Source organism: Schistocerca piceifrons, chromosome 3 (genome assembly GCF_021461385.2).
Source record: "Schistocerca piceifrons isolate TAMUIC-IGC-003096 chromosome 3, iqSchPice1.1, whole genome shotgun sequence".
Classification (NCBI taxonomy): Eukaryota; Metazoa; Arthropoda; class Insecta; order Orthoptera; family Acrididae; genus Schistocerca; species Schistocerca piceifrons.
Window position 1 is genome coordinate 112,212,507 of NC_060140.1, and position 21,591 is coordinate 112,234,097.

At 42.5% G+C, this 21,591-nt stretch overlaps 1 protein-coding gene across 1 annotated transcript in view; it reads right to left on the reverse strand.

Annotated features, from left to right (window-relative positions):
* Positions 1 to 21,591, reverse strand: part of LOC124787604 (serine/threonine-protein kinase SMG1) — a 393,945-nt gene that overhangs the window by 4,673 nt on the left and 367,681 nt on the right. The window contains exons 50-53 of the mRNA XM_047254356.1: positions 18,859 to 19,019; positions 18,599 to 18,761; positions 9,825 to 9,995; positions 8,876 to 8,982 (exon numbers count right to left, since the gene is read on the reverse strand). Coding sequence (XP_047110312.1) covers positions 8,876 to 8,982; positions 9,825 to 9,995; positions 18,599 to 18,761; positions 18,859 to 19,019 — 602 coding nt within the window. The remainder of the gene's footprint in view (positions 1 to 8,875; positions 8,983 to 9,824; positions 9,996 to 18,598; positions 18,762 to 18,858; positions 19,020 to 21,591) is intronic.

Genomic DNA, 21,591 nt, shown 5'->3' on the forward strand with positions numbered 1-21,591 from the left:
CAGGAATGGGGGAAAGAAATACAGTAGAAGAAGAATGGGTAGCTTTGAGGGATGAAGTAGTGAAGGCAGCAGAGGATGAAGTAGGTAAAAAGACGAGGGCTAATAGAAATCCTTGGGTAACAGAAGAAACATTGAATTTAATTGATGAAAGGAGAAAATATAAAAATGCAGTAAATGAAGCAGGCAAAAAGGAATACAAACGTCTCAAAAATGAGATCAACAGGAAGTGCAAAATGGCTAAGCAGGGATGGCTAGAGGACAAATGTAAGGATGTTGAGGCTGATCTCACCAGGGGTAAGATAGATACTGCCTACAGGAAAATTAATGAGACCTTTAGAGAAAGGAGAACCATTTGCATGAATATCAAGAGCTCAGATGGAAACCCAGTTCTAAGCAAAAAAGAGAGAGTAGAAAGGTGGAAGGAGTATATAGAGGGTTTATACAAGGGCGATGTACTTGAGGACAATATTATGGAAATGGAAGAGGATGTAGATGAAGATGAAATGGGAGATAAGATACTGCGTGAAGAGTTTGACAGAGCACTGAAAGATCTGAGTCGAAACAAGGCCCCGGGAGTAGACAACATTCCATTAGAACTACTGATGGCCTTAGGAGAGCCAGTCATGACAAAACTCTACCATCTGGTGAGCAAGATGTATGAGACAGGCAAAATACCCTCAGACTTCAAGAAGAATATAATAATTCCAATCCCAAAGAAAGCAGGTGTTGACAGATGTGAAAATTACCGAACTATCAGTTTAATAAGTCACAGCTGCAAAATACTAACATGAATTCTTTACAGACGAATGGAAAAACTAGTAGAAGCCAACCTCGGGGAAGATCAGTTTGGATTCCATAGAAATATCGGAACACGTGAGGCAATACTGACCCTACGACTTATCTTAGAAGCTAGATTAAGGAAAGGCAAACCTACGTTTCTAGCATTTGTAGGCTTAGAGAAAGCTTTTGACAATGTTGACTGGAATATTCTCTTTGAAATTCTGAAGGTGGCAGGGGTAAAATACAGGGACCGAAAAGCTATTTACAATTTGTACAGAAACCAGATGGCAGTTATAAGAGTCGAGGGACATCACAGGGAAGCAGCAGTTGGGAAGGGAGTGAGACAGGGTGTTATTCAATCTCTATATTGAGCAAGCAGTGAAGGAAGCAAAAGAAAAATTCGGAGTAGGTATTAAAATCCATGGAGAAGAAATAAAAACTTTGAGGTTCGCCGATGACATTGTAATTCTGTCAGAGACAGCAAAGGACTTGGAAGAGCAGTTGAATGGAATGGGCAGTGTCTTGAAAGGAGGGTATAAGATGAACATCAACAAAAGCAAAACGAGGATAATGGAATGTAGTCGAATTAAGTCGGGTGATGCTGAGGGAATTAGATTAGGAAATGAGACACTTAAAGTAGTAAAGGAGTTTTGCTATTTGGGGAGCAAAATAACTGATGATGGTTGAAGTTTTTTTTTTGTGGTTTTAGGGCGCAAAACTTCTATGGTCATTAGCGCCCAGCCCGTGACGTAGAAAACAGGAAAAAAAACGAAATTTAAAATCAGCAGCAATGGGAACAAAGTCATAAAATTTGAGAAACTAAAGGCAGAAGGAATGCTTAAAAATCCACTATAGAAAGGGGTTGGTTGTCCCCCCAAAAAAAAGGCTTCAAATGACTGACGTCATTTCACTGTCACTAATAAATTGTAGAACGCGGTCAGCTGAGCGCGTGTCATCTGCTAAAATCGACGATAGATCAGGCGATAGCTGTAGACGGGAGCGTAACGGATTAAAATAGGGGCATTCAATTAAAAGGTGTCTGACCGTCCACGGCTGAGAGCAGTGGGGACAGAGTGGGGGAGGATCACCGCTTAAAAGATGTCGATGACTAAAAAGACAGTGCCCTATCCGGAGTCTAGCTAAAATTACCTCCTCCCGACGACGCGATCGGGAGGAAGAGGTCCATGCGCAAGGAAGGGCTTTCACTTCCCGCAATTTATTATGGGGAAGTGTTGACCAATGCGCATGCCATAAATGAGCAACTTGGCGACATAAACCGCTCCGTAGATCGGTAAACGGAAGAGACTGAATAGCTGGCCGAGGAAGAGAGACTGCAGCCTTGGCCGCTATATCGGCCGCCTCATTTCCACAGATACCAGCGTGTCCTGGGAGCCAGAGGAACGCCACTGAGACGCCCCCCAGGTGGAGCAAGCGCAGACAGTCCTGAATCCGGTGGACCAGAGGGTGCACAGGGTAAAGAGCATGGAGACTTAGGAGAGAGCTGAGAGAATCTGAGCAGATTACGTACTGTATCCGCTGATGGCGGCGGATGTAGTGGACAGCCTGGAGAATAGCGTAAAGCTCCGCAGTATAAACCGAACACTGGTCGGGAAGCCGAAAGTGATTTGGGGTGTCGCCAACAATATAGGCACTCCCTACACCTAACGATGTTTTCGAGCCATCGGTGTAAATAAATGTGGCTTCCGTCATTTGTGCACATAGAGCAGCAAATGCCCGACGGTAAACAAGTGTAGGGGTACCATCCTTGGGAAATTGACATAGGTCTCTGAGCAAGTCGATCCGGGGACGGAGCCAAGGCGGTGCTGTACCCCAAGTTGTCAAGAAGGTTTTAAGAAAGCGGAAGGAAAGAGAATGGAGCAGTTGACGGAAGCGGACTCCCGGGGGTAGTAGGGAGGAGGAGCGGCCTGCATACCCGACATCAAGGGAGGCGTCGAAAAAAAGGTCATGGGCTGGATTAGCAGGCATGGAAGACAAATGGCTAGCATAACGACTCAGAAGGACTGCCCGCCGATTGGATAGCGGAGGTTCAGCAGTCTCAGCATAAAGGCTTTCCACAGGGCTGGTGTAAAAAGCTCCAGACACTAAACGTAATCCACGGTGGTGGATAGAGTCGAGACGCCGAAGAATAGACGGCCGAGCAGAGGAGTAGACTATGCTTCCTTAATCCAATTTCGAGCGCACTAAGGCGCGATAGAGGCGGAGAAGGACCACTCGGTCCGCTCCCCAAGAGGTGCCATTCAGGACACGGAGGGTGTTAAGGGAACGCAGACAGCGAGCCGAAAGATAGGAAACGTGGGAGGACCAGCACAGTTTTCTGTCAAACATAAGACCCAAGAATTTAGCGACGTCGGAGAACGGAAGGTTGACAGGACCTAGATGTAAGGAGGGCGGAAGAAACTCCTTACGTCGCCAAAAATTAACACAAACGGTCTTACTGGGTGAGAAACGGAAGCCGGTTTCGATGCTCCACGAGTGGAGGCGATCGAGACATCCTTGAAGACGTCTTTCAAGAAGGCTGGTCCGTTGAGAGCTGTAGTAGATCGCAAAATCGTCCACAAAGAGGGAGCCCGAGACATCAGAAAGGAGACAATCCATAATTGGATTAATGGCAATGGCAAACAGTACAACACTCAGCACGGAGCCCTGGGGTACCCCGTTTTCTTGGGAGAAAATACGGGATAGAGTAGTGTTCACCCGCACCCTAAATGTGCGCTCTGCCATAAATCCGCGAAGAAAAAGGGGCAGCTGGCCTCGAAAGCCCCAAGAGAACAGTGTGCGGAGGATGCCTGTCCTCCAACAGGTATCGTATGCTCTCTCCAGATCAAAAAATATTGCTACCGTTTGGCGTTTCCGGAGGAAATTGTTCATGATATAAGTGGAGAGAGCAACAAGATGGTCAACGGCAGAACGATGTTGTCGGAATCCGCATTGGGCTGGTGTTAAAAGACTGCGGGATTCCAGCCACCAAGCTAAACGGTAATTCACCATACGCTCCAAAACCTTACAGACACTACTCGTGAGAGAAATGGGGCGATAGCTAGAGGGGAGATGTTTGTCCTTTCCAGGTTTTGGAACGGGAACGACAATAGCTTCCCGCCATCGCCTGGGAAAGGTACTGTCGGTCCAAATTCGATTATAAAGGCGAAGGAGGTAGCGCAGGCTATGGGTTGATAAATGCAGCAACATTTGGACATGGATACCATCCGGTCCTGGGGCGGAGGAGCGAGAAGAAGAGAGTGCATGTTGGAGCTCGCGCATGGAGAAAACAGTATTGTAGCTTTCGCGATTTTGAGAGGAGAAAGCAAGATGTCGCACTTCCGCTGCACGTTTCTTCGGGAGAAACGCTGGCGGGTAATTTGAAGAGCTCGAAATCTCAGCAAAGTGCTGACCCAATGAGTTAGAAATTGCGACGGGGTCCACTAAGGTATCATGCGCGACAGTGAGCCCCGAGACCGGGGAGAAACTAGGCGCGCCTGAGAACCGTCGAAGCCGACTCCAAACTTCCGAGGAGGGAGTGAAGGTGTTAAATGAGCTAATAAAGAATTGCCAGCTTGCCTTCTTGCTATCGCGGATGACGCGACGGCATCGCGCACGGAGCCGCTTATATCGGATACAGTTGGCCAAAGTTGGATGGTGACGGAAAATGCGAAGAGCACGTCGCTGCTCACGTATTGCGTCACGGCATGCCTCGTTCCACCAAGGAACTGGGGGGCGCCGGGGCAATTCGGAGGTGCGTGGTATTGAACGTTCCGCAGCTGTGAGAATAACGTCGGTAAAATGTGTGACCTCATCGTCGACGCTGGGAAAGCGACGGTCATCGAATGTCGCTAGAGACGAAAAAAGTGTCCAATCGGCTTGGGCAAACTTCCAGCGTCGCAAGCGCAGATATGGCAGTTGAGGCTGCAGTCGAAGGACACATGGAAAGTGGTCACTCGAGTGTGTATCATCAAGGGCGAACCATTCGAAGCGCCGGGCTAGCGGAACAGTACCGACCGCAAGGTCCAAATGAGATAAATTTGCCGTGGAGGCAGACAAAAACGTGGGGACCCCAGTGTTGAGGCAGACTAGATCCGCTTGGTGGAAGACGTCTAGCAATAGTGAGCCACGTGGAAAAGGATGTGGAGATCCCCAAAGCGGGTGGTGGGCATTGAAGTCCCCAACCAGCAAATAGGGGGGTGGAAGCTGATCAAGAAGATGAAGGAGATCAGCTCGTGCCAGTGGTGTAGACGATGGAATGTATACCGTACATAGAGAGAACGTGTATCCAGAAAGGGAAAGACGGACGGCGACAGCTTGGAAAGAACTGTTTAAGGGGATTGGGTGATAATGGAGAGTATCATGGAGCAGAATCATGAGTCCTCCATGGGCTGGAGTGCCTTCAACAGAGGGGAGGTCATATCGGACGGACTGAAAATGAGGGAGAACAAAGCGGTCATGGGGACGCAGCTTTGTTTCCTGAAGACAGAAGATGACCGGCGAGTAGGATCGTAAGAGGATCGACAATTCATCCCGATTGGCGCGAATGCCGCGGATATTCCAGTGGATAATGGACATAGGGTGAACAGAAAATGGAGAAACGTGACCAAGGGTGCTGTCAACTCAACGACTGCTCAGAGCTTGCGACCGACAGCATGGAATGGCATTCAGTCGAAGGCAGAAGATCCTGATCCATAGGTTGGTCAGGAGCAGCTCCTGCCACCAACGATCGGCCAGTTGACCGGCCACCAGCAGTGCACCTCGGCGACACAGAAGATGGCCGAGGGCGATTTCCGCCAGGTGGTGCTGTAGTTGGGACACGCCTTGGCGGAGAAGGAGAGGAACTGTGTTTCTTCATAGCCTTCTTGGAGGTATGATGTTTAGATGAAGGAGGAACCGATGGTTGTGAAGTTGCAGTACGTAAAAACTCTTCACGAGAATGCTCTTTTTTCGAAGACTTGGCGTCTGACTTTTGGGCTCGAGATTTAGCAGAACCCGACGAAGGGTGAGCCATAGAGTGGGCAGGCGAAAGTGGTGAGGTTGAACGGGCGATCTTTGCGCTGGCCGATCTGACGACCGTGGTACTAAATGTGAGGTCGCAAGTCTGCGTGGCCGCCTCCTTTGTTGGCCGAGGAGAAGCAAGGACAGTGCTGTATTTTCCTTTCTGAGGCATGGTGGGCTGTCGACTGGCGAGTAACTTTCGAGCAGCAAAGGTCGACACCTTTTCCTTCACTCTTATTTCCTGGATGAGCTTTTCATCCTTAAAAACGGGGCAATCTCGAGAGGAAGCAGCGTGGTCACCCATACAGTTGATGCAGTGTGGGGATGGAGGTGGACAAGCACCCTCATGGGCATCCTTGCCACACGTAACACATTTGGCCGGATTGGAACAGGACTGGCTGGTGTGATTGAACCGCTGACATCGATAGCAACGCGTAGGGTTTGGGACATAAGGGCGAACGGAAATTATCTCATAGCCTGCTTTGATTTTTGATGGGAGTTGAACTTTGTCAAATGTCAAGAAGACAGTGCGGGTTGGAATGATGTTCGACGAACAGCGGTGACGCCCTGGTCAGACAGGTAGTGCTGAATTTCTTCGTCAGACAATCCATCGAGGGAGCGTGTATAAACGACTCCACGCGAGGAATTTAAGGTACGGTGCGGTTCCACCCGGACAGGGAAGGTGTGGAGCAGAGAAGTACGCAGCAATTTTTGAGCCTGGAGGGCACTGTGTGTTTCTAACAACAGGGTACCATTCCGTAATCTGGAAAAAGACTTTACAGGACCCGCAATTGCGTCGACACCTTTCTGAATAATGAAAGGGTTGACCGTGGAAAAGTCGTGACCTTCGTCAGACCGAGAAACAACAAGGAACTATGGCAACGATGGAAGAACCGTCTGTGGCTGAGACTCAGTGAACTTACGTTTGTGAGCAGACATAGTGGAAGGTGAGGAAACCATTGCGGAAGAATCCCCCATGATTACCGGCGTCTCCGATGGCGCGCTCCTCTCTTGTGGGGGCCCTCACCGAGGGCACACCCGCCTTAGGTGATTGTTCACACCTCAGGTCACACCTCCCGACAAACGGACGGAGGGACCAATCGGCATTTTCGGAAGGTATCAGCTCGGGTAATCACCCCTCCCTGGGCCTGGCCGTTACCAGGGGGTACGTACGTGTCCTACCTGTCTACCCGGGGCGGGGAATTACGCGTTACCCCGTCACCGGCTACGCATGGAAGTGCATGGGTCGGCCTTCAGACACGCACAGGGAGGAAGAAAGAGAAAGGGAAAGGAAAGAAGAGGGGGTCTCAAACGCCGCAGCGGAGAAAAGGGTAAAGAGAAGAGGTAAGGAAAGGAGAAGGACAAAGGAAGGAAGAAGACATACAAGCAAGGAAGAAGAAGAATGCGGTACATTTACAAGCGTCCGTCTCCGGACGTAGGCGCAAACCATACTCCCAGAGGGGGAGAAAGTGAAGGAAAGAGCCAGAGGTGAGGGGGGGGGGGGGGGTGAAGACAGGGGATGGGGAAGGATGCGGAAAGGGAAGGTATGCAGCCCGGAAAGGAAGGAAGGCCACATTAGCTCGGGGCCCCGTGCTCGCTACGCACGTATCCACAAAAGAGTTGTGGATCCCCTGGGGGGGATGGTTGAAGTAGAGAGGATATAAAATGTAGACTGGCAGTGGCAAGGAAAGTATTTCTGAAGAAGAGAAATTTGTTAACATCAAGTACAGATTTAAGGGTCAGGAAGTCGTTTCTGAAAGTATTTGTATGGAGTGTAGCCATCTATGGACGTGAAACATGGATGACAAATAGTTTGGACAAGAAGAAAATAGAAGCTTTCGAAATGTGGTGCTACAGAAGAATGCTGAAGATTAGATGGGTGGATCACATAATTAATGAGGAAGTACTGAATAGGATTGGGGAGAAGAGAAGTTTGTGGCACAACTTGACTAGAAGAAGGGATCGGTTGGTAGGACATGTTCTGAGGCATCAAGGGATCACCAACTTAGTACTGGAGGGCAGCGTAGAGGGTAAAAATCGTAGAGGGAGACCAAGAGATGAATACACCAAAAAGATACAGAAGGATGTAGGTTGCAGTAGGTACTGGGAGATGACGAAGCTTGCACAGGATAGAGTAGCATGGAGAGCTGCATCAAACCAGTCTCAGGACTGAAGACCACAACAACATCATCAACAACAACAACAACAACAACAGCACATTTACATAGAAATCTGACTAACAGATGCAGAAAAATGGGGGAAAAGTTCAAATATGACGTATGATTAACAACAAAGCTATCACAAGTAAAGAACTAACACAACTGGACAATGTCTGAGTTTGAAGAACAGCAGAAATTTTGCCAAAAGCATTCACGTGAAGTGAATCTGGGAAACAAACCAGAATCCAGTGTCTTAGCCATTCAATATCACATTCAGCTGCAAAAGTAGAATAGCTTACAAATAATGCTATGATAATAATATGACTAGGATTACAACACAAGAAAAAGTGTACTAGCAAGCCCTATACTGTGGTGCATAGGCATAGCTAAAAGAAAACTAAACCACAGTAAGTTTTTGAGCTTTTCCTCATTCTGTGGCATTAGAATAAATCTTTAAATCATTCTGTGTAGTACTGACACTTATGAGTGGTCAGTTGACAGGTGATAAACATATGCATGTGCTTGTGTTTTAACTGTACCATCTGTCATTCATCAGTGAGTGAGTTGTGGGCCGACTTCAATTTTTTGTTTGCTAATCAATATTGAATGTGTGAGAACGGTTCATGAGTTGTGCCCGCATATTCAGTAAGTGAGAACATTACCTGAAAAAGGCAAGGTTCCAAATCAAAGAGTTCTGGCCCAGTATACAGTTTTGATCCATCGGAAAGTTTCAGAACATTGCACACCCTGCTGTACACGAAGGAATTGTTCAGGAAAATAGTACTGATTGTTTCAGTATTTATCACTGGAAACTTCTTTATATTTTGAGTGTGTGCATAACCAAATATGGACTATAGAGCAATGGAAACAAACATGGGGGGGGATAGGAGAAAGGGTGAAATGTTCCACTTCAATTAAAGTCAGTCATTTCTCCTTACCTGTTCTTGAACAGAGGCTCTCTTGTTAGGGTCAGGATCTCTACCTTCCAGTTTCATACGTACTCTACGCCAGACTCCCAATGCATATGCATTTCTTTCTTGGACAGCTGCAAAAGAAGCATAATGTATTATAACTCTTTATTCTGTTGCTTACTTAGTGGAGGACTTAGTTAAGCATAAATCACAGCTAAGAAACTGATTTTTCCTTACAGTTTAATGAGGTGACTTGCTACTGCTATCAGGAATATCAAGGTCTGTGTGTTTGCCCTTTATTTTCTACTGGTTTTAGTTACAGTAACAATCTTCATAGAACGAAATGAAGCTGTACATTTTTATTGAACACATAGATTGCTACTCACCACTGTAGTGGAGATGATGAGTCGCATAAAGGCACAACAGAAAGACTGCTAAACATTTACGTGTGAGTGTGTTTTTTGCCTAATCCAGAAAAAGGCCTTATGACTGAAGGCTTACATGTTTAGCAGTCTCTTTGTGTATGTGCCTGCCTGCAACTCAAGATCTCCACCACACAGTGATCAGCGATCTATACTTCTCATAATCCTGTCATTATTCCATCCTGAGTTTTCCACTGACTGAAGCTGTAGGTTAGACAGATACATAATTCAACTTTCAACTGAATACATTGAATACCATCTGCGTTAAATTGTTTATAGTACCATGAATAACAGGTCGTGATTTTCATATCCGCAGGAAACTGACTTCACTATGTGTAAATAGAATCACCATTAATGTAGTAACAAGAGGACTGAACCCTGCCAATACAATGCAAGCTTTCTCTTTGGTGAAATCATTACAAAATAAATAATAAATTTCTACAGATGATGGCAAACAGTCTTTCTTATTTGAAATTGCAACCACGAGCTGTATCCTTTCAATAACTTCGGTGATCTAATGTGATACTAGGATCTATATAGGCAGTTCCACTCACCTTTGCCTGTGTTTGGATCACGCCTGTGATTAGTTGGAGCTTGTGGTATGCCTCTCTGGGGAGAAAAGCACAAGCTCTCTTGCCTCATCAGTGGAGGCCTCCGAGGCTTTGCTTCCTGGCCACCAGGCTTCAGTTGTTTTGAAAACTCAACTAACTGCCCATACACTTTTCCTGTAAACAAATCAACAATTTAACAGGTCAGGAACACACAAACAGAATCAGAACTCTTATCATCGGAAATTTTACAGTGTCTTAGGGGATCAGTACCACAGTACACAATATATCACATACCAGAAAAGTTGAAAGAGAGAGACACATTAATCATTGAAGAAGAAAGTTATTGGATGAAAAAAAGATCAATTTGTAGGCTTGTACAGCTGCATAAGTGAAGCGCGTCCAATGATTTGCTTTATAGCATCACAAAGTTGGCGACACCTGTACTCATACTCCGACAGCTTACACAGTCACAGTTAATGTCAAATTTTATTACTTTTTATTTTAAAATGTGACTACACTGTTTCAGCACTACAGTGCAAACTAGGATAAGGAGTTGTGTTGGATGTAAAGGGCAAGGAGAGAGACGGGCAGAAAAGGGAAGTGTGAGTGGGGGATGAGGAAGGTGGCTAATGGCCGAGAGGGACACGCAGCAGATGCATGGGTCAGGAATGCAGCATCAGTGAGGTCGTTCTGGCAGAAGGCATGAGAGTTGTGCATATGATGATATGGAGGAATGGATTGGGAAGGGGCTACGAGAGGGGGGAGGGGGGGGGGGGTACACTGCATGTGAAGTTTGGGTCACAGAGCAAGGGAGGAGGTGAGTATGGGGCAGGGACTAATTGGCGGACACCAGAAGGATTATGTGATTGGAGGATGTGTTTCAAGACAACTCCCATACCCATAATTCACAGAAGTGATGTTGAGGGGGGGAGGGGGGAAATCCAAATTGTACAGGTTCTGCAGCAACCACTGAAATTGAGCACGTTTTACTTGGCAGTGCGTTCTGCCACTGGACGGTGAACCCTGCTCTGGACCACAGACTGGCAGTGGCCATTCATTTAGGTGGACATAAAACACTGTGCAGAAATTGCAGCAGAACTGGTATATGAGAGGGTGGCAGCTTTCACAGGTAGGCCTGCCTCTGTTTAGGATAGGATAAGCTCATGACAGGAAGGGGTGGGACATGCTAGGAGGGGGTGTGGGTGTGGAAGGTGGATGTAATGGTCAGCTGTTGAACCTGAGTCTTCCCTTCTTCTGGGGCATGAACCATGTGGTAAGGGTTTGGGAATACGTTTGGTGTAAGGATGTCCTAGAATACTGTGTAGGCTCATGGGCAATGGGAATGCCACTTTGGGTGGGAGGGTGATCAGAATTCTTCTGGGTAGAATGCTCCCGATTTCCATATTCCTCCTGGCTTCAGACACTGCCCCATGATACTAACGCAGGTGTGTGTGTGTGTGTGTGTGTGTGTGTGTGTGTGTGTGGTGTTTTGACAACAGCTTCCATGTTTCATAGAGTTCTTGCAGCAACACAATTATATTTTGTCTCAAATTTTCAGTGACTTCCTCTGTTGTCACAGTTAGGATATTTCTGTAGGCCATTTAGTACTTTATTTAGTTGGTCAAATCACACAATGGAGCAACGGGTCACAATGGAATGCCTTCTTTGTGAATTTCAGGCAAACCATACAGGCTTGGTGGACTAGGAGATCATGCTTGCCGAGTCTTTATCTCATTAATAGTGAGCTCCCAGGTTTTCAGCCAAGTTGTTGTTTCCATTTTCTGCATAATATTTTGATGACCAACCCAGCTGCCTTCTATGAGTTTTGCTATTATGTGTGCTCGCCGCCTCGACTTCAACCAGACGGCGAGCTATAATTGATCTCCCACTGCTATTTAAAGCAGAGTTCGGTTCCCGACATCCACTGCTCTCTTTGATGTTCTTTTGTTTTACAGACCATGCACTGATACTCCATAAAACGCAAATACCCCCTAATTCTGATAATTGTAATGGTTTGTGAGGTTCCAATAAGTTCATTGCAGGCCCTGAGTGTTACTTAAATTTAAACATGTGTCCTTGTTTCTTATGTTTTCCAACATCTTTATTTTGACAAATTCCTCAATTATGCTGTCTCAGACATTGTGTTCGCACCATGATGTGACTCTCATGGTATTTTATGTTATAATTATATTCGAGGCAGAGTTCAGTGACAGCTGATTTACTTGTTTATTTTAGTTAGGTGTGTCACTGATGTTACTTGCATCTCTCCTCGATTGTTCTGAAAGTCACATTTGCATCGAATGCAATATACGCCTGGCTTTTGGAGACCACGACCATCTTCAACATTACAAAGAATACTTTTTACGTTAACTGAAGGGAGCGAAATATACTGGACGCCATTTTTCTTTAGGAGTCTACTGATCTTTCCAGATATTGGGCCAGTGTAAGGCAGGTAAGAGATCTTTGGCTTCTCTTTCTCAGTGCTATCATCTTTGTTAGGTTTCTCAATTTTAACTGCATCACTTGTTCAGCTTGATGCTCTTGAGTACCCATTCCTTCGGAACACCAGTAGGTGTTTTAATTCTCTGGTGAGGCTCTCCTTGTCTAAAACTGTTCAAGCTCTATGGACCAGAGTCTTCAACACCGAATTTCTTTGTGATTGACGGTGATGGCTTGAGGCGTGGAGACAGAGGTCAATGTGTGTGGGTTTCCTATGTACTCTATGGCCGGAGGACCCACCAGGTCTTGTCTTAACTAAGATATTGATGAAAGATAGTTGCCCCTCGCAGCACCAGAAGAAGATGGTTGGGTCGCTCATCAAAATATTGTGCAGCAAATCGAAAAAACTCAGTTTAACACCAAGGAGCTCATTATCAATCACTCACTCTGGGAAAACATGAGAGATCACTTTATCTTATTGTTTGGCATGCCAGAATTCTTCAGTAGCTTTGTTGTGATGAAGTGGGATCATGTTCCACAGTTTTGCATGGACTATCTTCCAAAACTTACAATGTTTCATAATGATACGCGGTAGCATTAAGGACAACTGTGGCATTTCCTTAGTCTGCAGGCAGTACAATTAAATACATACACCTCCCGTCCCCTCCCCTCTTAATATTTATTTAGTTTGCTACAATGACATTCTTGAAAATAGACAAATCCAGAATGCTATGGAAATACTGCAGCCATCACTATTTGCTGCCAAGTATATCTTAAGATAGATGAAACTAAGATCTATATAAGAAAATCCTTACCGCTATTTGATCCATACTATTAGAAATAACCAAACAAGGAAAGACTGGCAAAAACTAAAATCCAGTATATTTAGAGAAGGAATTGCTGCTTTTATGACCTAAATCTTCATATGTCCCTTAATTATTTAACAAATTGTTGTACAAGAAAAAAATTATGAATGGTGCTAAAATATTTTCCTCCTTAATTTAGATCACGAACACAACACACGGTTACCATAACTTAGTTTTTACTGTATTTATTCGAATGTAAGCCACAGCCAAAAAATGAGTTGGTTCATTCTAACATGAGATACCAATTAGGTAGAATGGATGAAGTTACAGCTACAATAGTTGGGTTCAAGTTGTAAGCTCAGTCAAGCTTAACCAAGGTGTCTTTTAGATTAATTTACTCTTTCACCACTTAAAGCTACATACATTATGTGATCAAAAGTATCCAGACACCTGGCTGAAAATGACTTACAATTTCATGGTGCCCTCCATCAGTAATGCTGGAATTCAAAATGGTGTTGGCCTACCATTAGCCTTGATGACAGCTGCCGCTCTCGCAGGCATATGTTCAATCAGATGCTGGAGGTTTCTTGGGGAATGGCACCCAATTCTTCATAGAGTGCTGCACTGAGGAGAGGTATTGAAGTGGATCGGTGAGGCCTGGCACCAAGTCAGCACTCCAAAAAATCCCAAATGTGTTCTATAGGATTCAGGTCATGATTTTGTGCACACCAATCCATTACAGGGATGTTATTGTCATGTAACCACTACGACACAGGCCATGCATTAAGAACAGGTGCTAGATCATGTTGAAAGAGGCAATCGCCTTTCCCGAACTGCTCTTCAATAGAGGGAAGCAAGAAGGTGTTTAGGTGCTGTGATAGTGCCATGCAAAACAACAAGGGGTGCAAGCCCCCTCCATGAAAAACACAACCACACCATAACACCACCACCTCTGAATGTTACTGTTGGCACTACACACGCTGTCACATGACGTTCACCAGGCATTCGCCATACCGACGCCCTGCCATCAGATCACCACATTGTGTACTGTGATTCATCGCTCAACGCAACATTTTTCCACTGTTCAATCATCCGCCATTTATGCTCCTTACACAAAGCGAGGCGTTGTTTGGCATTTACCGGTGTGATATGTGGCTTATAAACAGCCACTCAGCCATGAAATCCAAGTTTTCTCACCTCCCTCCTAACTATCATAGTACTTGCAGTGGATACTGATGCATTTTGGAATTCCTGTCTGATGGTCTGGATACATGTCTGCCTATTACACATTATGATCCTCTTCAACTGTCGGCTGTATCTGTCAGTCAACAGACGAGGTCGGTCTGTATGCTTGTGTGCTGTATGTGTCCCTTCACGTATCCATCTCACTATCACATCAGAAACAGTGGACCTAGGGATGTTTAGCAGTGTGGAAATCTCACACACGGACGTATGACACAAGTAACACCCAATCTGGCAGTAGGTAGCAGCACAATGCACCTAATATGAAAAACTCATGTTTTTGGGGGTGTCCAGATACTTTTGATTACATAGTGCAACTTGTCTGTACAGAATATATAGTCATAGAACATTTTAAAAATCAACACTAGCAGTCAGCTGTCAGGCTCCATTTCTGACTGTATCGCTATTCAGCACAAGAATTATGTCAACGTAAACATTACGTGATATGTGTATTATTCTGTGTTTGGCATTGTCTCACTAGAGTTTGTTAGGTGGACAAGATTTAAATGAAGAACATTGAAGGATACAGCATGTAATGTTTACATTCTTAGGGTGAAGAGTGTACAGGATTTATGATTGATAGGATCCATCTGGTCACGGGTAGGAAAACATCCAAGACATAACGTCGTCCATACTGACGTATACACAGGCTTGCAAATCAAATTTTCATAGTTAACTTTAAATGTATGGCTTGCAACATATACAAAATAAGAATGACAAAACTGAGAAATTAACAGTGGAAATATAAAACACAATTTTATTACATTTATAAAACAAATTTTACGGAATGTTTAAATATCAATTTGATAATTCTGAAATCATCATAAATTGATTCCTTGGTGCTCAGTTCTTTGTACAGAGTATCATCCTCCATACCATCTAGTACATTTGATATGTAACATTTTTAAATGCCTGTTGCACAGCCCGATTTGGAACACACTTCAACGCATCACCAATCCACTGGCACACTTATACCAAATTTTCACGTTTTACATATCCTGCTGGTGTTGGTTGTCTGTCTTTTTTTCAAAAGCCAGTCTGTGTAAATGTGTTTAAACTTGTCCTTGATTGGTTGATCCAAACAGGCGTCAAGTGGTTGTTGAATTGACATTCTTCCTGGAATTACTGCCACGTCTGTTTTGCTTTCTAATAATTTTCGTTTTACTGCAGGTCTCGTATGGGCTGCATATGCATGTGACACCAGTACTTCGAGTAAATCAAGTATTCTGTCAGGACAACACTGCCATACATGCCTAATCCATTCCAGCACCATATCCCCCAAAACCCACTCACTTTCATTTGCTCGCACAATTACAGTTTTTGGAAACACTTCAGATTTCGGTAAAGTATTTTGTTTGAAAACTATGACTGTGCAAGCAAGCTTGACATACATCCGTTGTTTTTCATTCCCTGATGTGTGAATACTTATATTATTTTCTTTTTTTTTCTTTCTCTGGCTTCAACTGTACAATTTGCAGCATGTCAAAATATATGGGAGTTTGATCAGCACCTCTTTCTGTCCAAAAAGATACTGGTTTTCAGTGCACTGCCTAATTATGAAGTGCTGAAATTCCAAAAGTTTCTTTGTAATTTTTTGGCAGCTTCTGTGCATTCAAAGTTCACCTCTGAAGTGAAAAATCCCAGCACTTCATAAAAAGACCAATCCAGTTGCAGCTAACCTTAAAATTTTAGATTTTTTTTGCAATTTCACGTGCCTTAATTTTTAAAATAAAATTTCAGCGTTCAAAGCCAGCCATTTCTGATGCTGTTCCTTAACCCTTCTGCAGTCAGCTGATTTGGAGTGGTGTGTGCTAAAAATGTCACATGTATTTATACTGTTTTGCTACGTTCTATTTAAATTGCCATATATCATAAAGTATTCATTTTAAAAATATGAAAAAATTACCACTTATCCTTAAAAGTATGTAGAATATTATTGCTTACACAGATCATCATAATGTTTCAAATGAATTTGATTGTGACAGCCCAAATAATATATATATATATATATATTATAAATTTGACCTTGATTCCATATATCCAACACTGTGCTTCAATTTAAGAAGGCTAACTACAGTCCATAGAATGTACACACATTTGTGAGTAAAATGACATGAGGGAGATGAAATTTGTGTTATTATTTAGAAAGATAATAATTATTTATTTGAAGAGAACATTACAGAATTTCCGTGTCTACAGTATGACTTAGCATTTGTGTTTAGGAAAACATTCATTCACCATGCTACCCCTTATTACATCTATTGCAAACCGTTCTTGACCTTCTTTTCCTTCCCTCACTAGTACACACACAGCATCTTGACTCTTTCTTCTCTGGAAGTTTTCTCAAACCCGAAGAACCACGAGGATCATCAGTTGCAAATACTGTAATAGGGAAGTGTGACATTTAGTGCCAACTAGACTCTCATGAATACTAAGTTGTTCATGAGGGGTGTAATGACGTCTAAATATATTATTAGCATGATCTACCAATGGCTGGTACCTGATACATGTGTCATAATCAGGATGGTCTGGTGCTGGACATTTCTGACTATCCACAAGATGAAAGAATTTCATAAAATGCCTAAATCGGTGGGCAGAAAACATTTTGCCAAACCATGGAAATGTCTGTGAGGGTTTTGTGCTCCAGTATGAGAGCATTGTGGGCCTTTTATTGAGTCCCATATTTAGTAAGCACGCAACAAAACCTCTCACCTCAGTACTTGTCACATTCTTCCATTTCTTATACGGTTTGGACAATGTAGCATGTTTAATTACAAACTTTAGCCGAGTGATTTGTTTCAGTTACAATAAGCTGCAGCAACGTTATAGTAAAGAATAGATTGAAATATTCTATTACAGGAGTCCTGCTGGAGGCATATGTTTTGGTCCTGGCAGTTCTTGAAATGGATGTTGTAGTGGCTGTAGTGTTTCAGGCGCAATTACTTCAGTGTATTGTACATCTTCCATTTTGTCTTCACTTTCGTTCACAATATCGTCAAGTAATCACTGTCACTTTCTGAACTGTTACTACTTTCGCTAAAACACACTGTATTACTAGTACATTCTAAAAGTTCACAAATTTCTTCGTCGGTAAGCCCTCTGTTGTGGCCTGGCGTAGGTCGCATTTTTCACAATAAGCGGAGAGAATAAACAAACTGTAAATGCTTAATGTAAAGAAAAACACACAGAAACAATGATAAATAACAGTACTGCACAAAAACAAGAACGTAGAATGCAACAACAGAATGTAAACATGCACTGCGAAACACAACGTTAATACACATGCGATGCAAAAGCGGAATAATCAAAGGCTAATATTTCACCGAAACAATGCTCAATTGTCGATCGCTATCGACCTACACATAGCTTGAGTCAAAGAGCATCTGTAATCAGCATGCCAACACCATCTAACGCCCGATTCTGTAAGATAAACAAGACGATGCAGAGTACCGACAAATTGGCACCCTGACAGTATTGGCGACAGTAGGGGGTGACGATAGATCATTACCTTGACATTCAAAGGGTTAACAAACTCACTTCAAGAGCACAAATCGGCCACATTTTGGCCCACTAAAGGCTTTCCTGCTACTGGAACTTTACATAATTTGTTTCTTGGCAATGGCCATCATCTGACATTGCTTTCATCAGTTCCATACTGCAGACCTGCAGCACAATTAGAACTTTTTTTTTTGCAAAAGAAGTAACTTTCTTCTTCAATTTGGCACAAAAATGAAAGCACTTCATTATGGTTCAAAACACAAAAACTTCACAAACTTCGATGAAACAATATGTGAAATTAGAGTGAGCCACAGCTTACTAACTTATGCAACAAAACTGAAGCCTTATGCTTTGTTGATATTTGTATAAAATTTATTTTTGTTGCTACAAATATTCAAAAGGCTACCAAATCATAAAATGAGCAATACTGAACTTCTGGATATATTAAAATTCAATAGAGAGATAATTAGACTTGTCTTCCATCCTCCTTTTTTAATAATGCAGAAGTTTCGGCACCTGTATTTAGCCTTGTACCTGCATAGCACTGCTTATATCTGACGGCAAAATTTAATTGTGGTGGCTCCTAGTGCCATTTATCAGACTTTCCATTTGCTTTGCACTTGACTCTAAGCTCCCGGCTTGTATTTGGATCCCGGAAACAAAACAAAACATGGTATGTCCTTAAAATGGACACTTACTTTCAGTGGTATGCTATAGCACGCAACACATGTATTTAATTAATTTTTACCAGCTAAAACATAAATTTTTGAGTCATTCTCAAGAGTAACTTACCTATTTTCTCTCCAAAGTAGTCAACTTCTTCTTTTGCTTGCAAAACTCTCTCAACAGTGAAATCTTCTTTTGATAAATCCTTTACAAAATTGGTAAACTGCTCCAAGAAATATCGATAATTTGCCAAATAGTCATTTAAACCAACCAGAGGGCAATCATCAAACTGCAAACACACAGAACAGATGTTACTAAGAACACCATTTGTATTTGGTCAAAAACCATGTAATGAGAAATCCACAAGGACTATCTTTGCAACATACCTTTGTCATTGACCTCATTAAACTACGGACATCCTGCATTAGTTTCAAGTGGACTGTTTGAAGTTCCCTAACTGATAGAAGTTTTCCTTTTACTGTCTCTTGAGTTTTAAGAACAGTTTCCTGAAGAAGGCTTATCTGTTCCTGCAATGACTTTGCCTTATCTGGAAGTGTTTACAAAAATGTAATATTATACAAGGCTATGGAAACAGAAAACACAGCAAATGGACAGATTGAAACAGTATATAAAAACAAAGATGAGGTGACTTACCGAATGAAAGCGCTGGCAGGTCGATAGACACACAAACAAACACAAACATACACACAAAATTCAAGCTTTCGCAACAAACTGTTGCCTCATCAGGAAAGAGGGAAGGAGAGGGAAAGACGAAAGGAAGTGGGTTTTAAGGGAGAGGGTAAGGAGTCATTCCAATCCCGGGCGCGGAAAGACTTACCTTAGGGGGAAAAAAGGACAGGTATACACTCGCACACACACACATATCCATCCACACATACAGACATATTTAAAGACAAAGACATATCAGACATTGTCTTTAAATATGTCTGTATGTGTGGCTGGATATGTGTGTGTGTGCGCGCGCGCGCGCGAGAGAGAGTGTATACCTGTCCTTTTTTCCCCCCTAAGGTAAGTCTTTCCGCTCCCGGGATTGGAATGACTCCTTACCCTCTCCCTTAAAACCCACTTCCTTTCGTCTTTCCCTTTCCTTCCCTCTTTCCTGATGAGGCAACAGTTTGTTGCGAAAGCTTGAATTTTGTGTGCATGTTTGTGTTTGTTTGTGTGTCTATCGACCTGCCAGTGCTTTCATTCGGTAAGTCACCTCATCTTTGTTTTTATATAATAGAGGGAAACATTCCACATAGGAAATATATATCTAAAAACAAAGATGATGTGACTTACCAAATGAAAGTGCTGGCAGGTCGACAGACACACAAACAAACACAAACATACACACAAAATTCAAGCTTTCGCAACAAACTGTTGCCTCATCAGGAAAGAGGGAAGGAGAGGGAAAGACGAAAGGATGTGGGTTTTAAGGGAGAGGGTACAATTTTTTCTCCTGTTTTCTTCTGTATATTTGTTGTATTGGGTATGGATATTTCAATTAGTTGTGTTAATTTCTTCTTTTTATTGGCGAGTATGAGGTCAGGTTTGTTATGTGGTTTGTTTTATCTGTTATAATGGTTCTGTTCCAGTATAATTTGTATTCATCATTCTCCAGTACATTTTGTGGTGCATACTTGTACGTGGGAACGTGTTGTTTTATTAGTTTATGTTGTATAGCAAGTTATTGATGTATTATTTTTGCTACATTGTCTTGTCTTCTGGGGTATTCTGTATTTGCTAGTACTGTACATCCGATTGTGATGTGATCTACTGTTTCTATTTGTTGTTTACAAAGTCGGCATTTATCTGTTGTGATATTGGGATCTTTAATAATATGCTTGCTGTAATATCTGGTGTTTGTTGTTTGTTCCTGTATTGCAATCATGAATCCTTCCATCTCACTGTATATATTGCCTTTTCTTAGATATGTGTTGGATGCGTCTTGACCAATGTGCGGCTGTGTTAGATGATACGGGTGCCTGCCATGTAGTGTTTCCTTTTTACAATTTACTTTCTTCGTATCTGTTGATGTTATGTGATCTAAAGGGTTGTAGAAGTGGTTATGAAATTGCAATGGTGTAGCTGATGTATTTATATGAGTGATTGCTTTGTGTACTTTGCTAGTTTCTGCACGTTCTATAAAGAATTCTCTTAAATTTTCTACCTGTCCATAATGTAGGTTTTTTATGTCGATAAATCCCCTTCCTCCTTCCTTTCTGCTTAATGTGAATCTTTCTGTTGCTGAATGTATATGATGTATTCTATATTTGTGGCATTGTGATCGTGTGAGTGTATTGAGCGCTTCTAGGTCTGTGTTACTCCATTTCACTACTCCAAATGAGTAGGTCAATATTGGTATAGCATAAGTATTTATAGCTTTTGTCTTGTTCCTTGATGTCAATTCTGTTTTCAATATTTTTGTTAGTCTGTCTATATTTTTCTTTTAGTTCTTCTTCAATATTTATATTATCTATTCCTATTTTTTGTCTGTATCCTAGATATTTATAGGCATCTGTTTTTTCCATCGCTTCTATGCAGTCGCTGTGGTTATCCAATATGTAATCTTCTTGTTTAGAGTGTTTTCCCTTGACTATGCTATTTTTTATTACATTTGTCTGTTCCAAAAGCCACATTTGTATCATTGCTGAATACTTCTGTTATCTTTAGTAATTGGTTGAGTTGTTGATTTGTTGCTGCCAGTAGTTTTAGATCATACATGTATAGCAAATGTGTTATTTTATGTGGGTATGTTCCAGTAATATTATATCCATAATTGGTTTGATTTAGCATGTTGGATAGTGGGTTCAGAGCAAGGCAGAACCAGAAAGGACTTAATGAGTCTCCTTGGTATATTCCACGCTTAATCTGTATTGGCTGTGATGTGATATTATTTGAATTTGTTTGGATATTAAGTGTGGTTTTCCAATTTTTCATTACTATGTTTAGGAGCTGTATTAATTTAGGATCTACTTTGTATATTTCCAATATCTGTAGTAACCTTGAGTGGGGTACACTATTATTATTATTTATTGTTTCAATTAAAAATATTGTGATAAATTTCCTACACTTTATTTTTTATTCTGGTATGCTTTTTTATATTGAAAACAAAG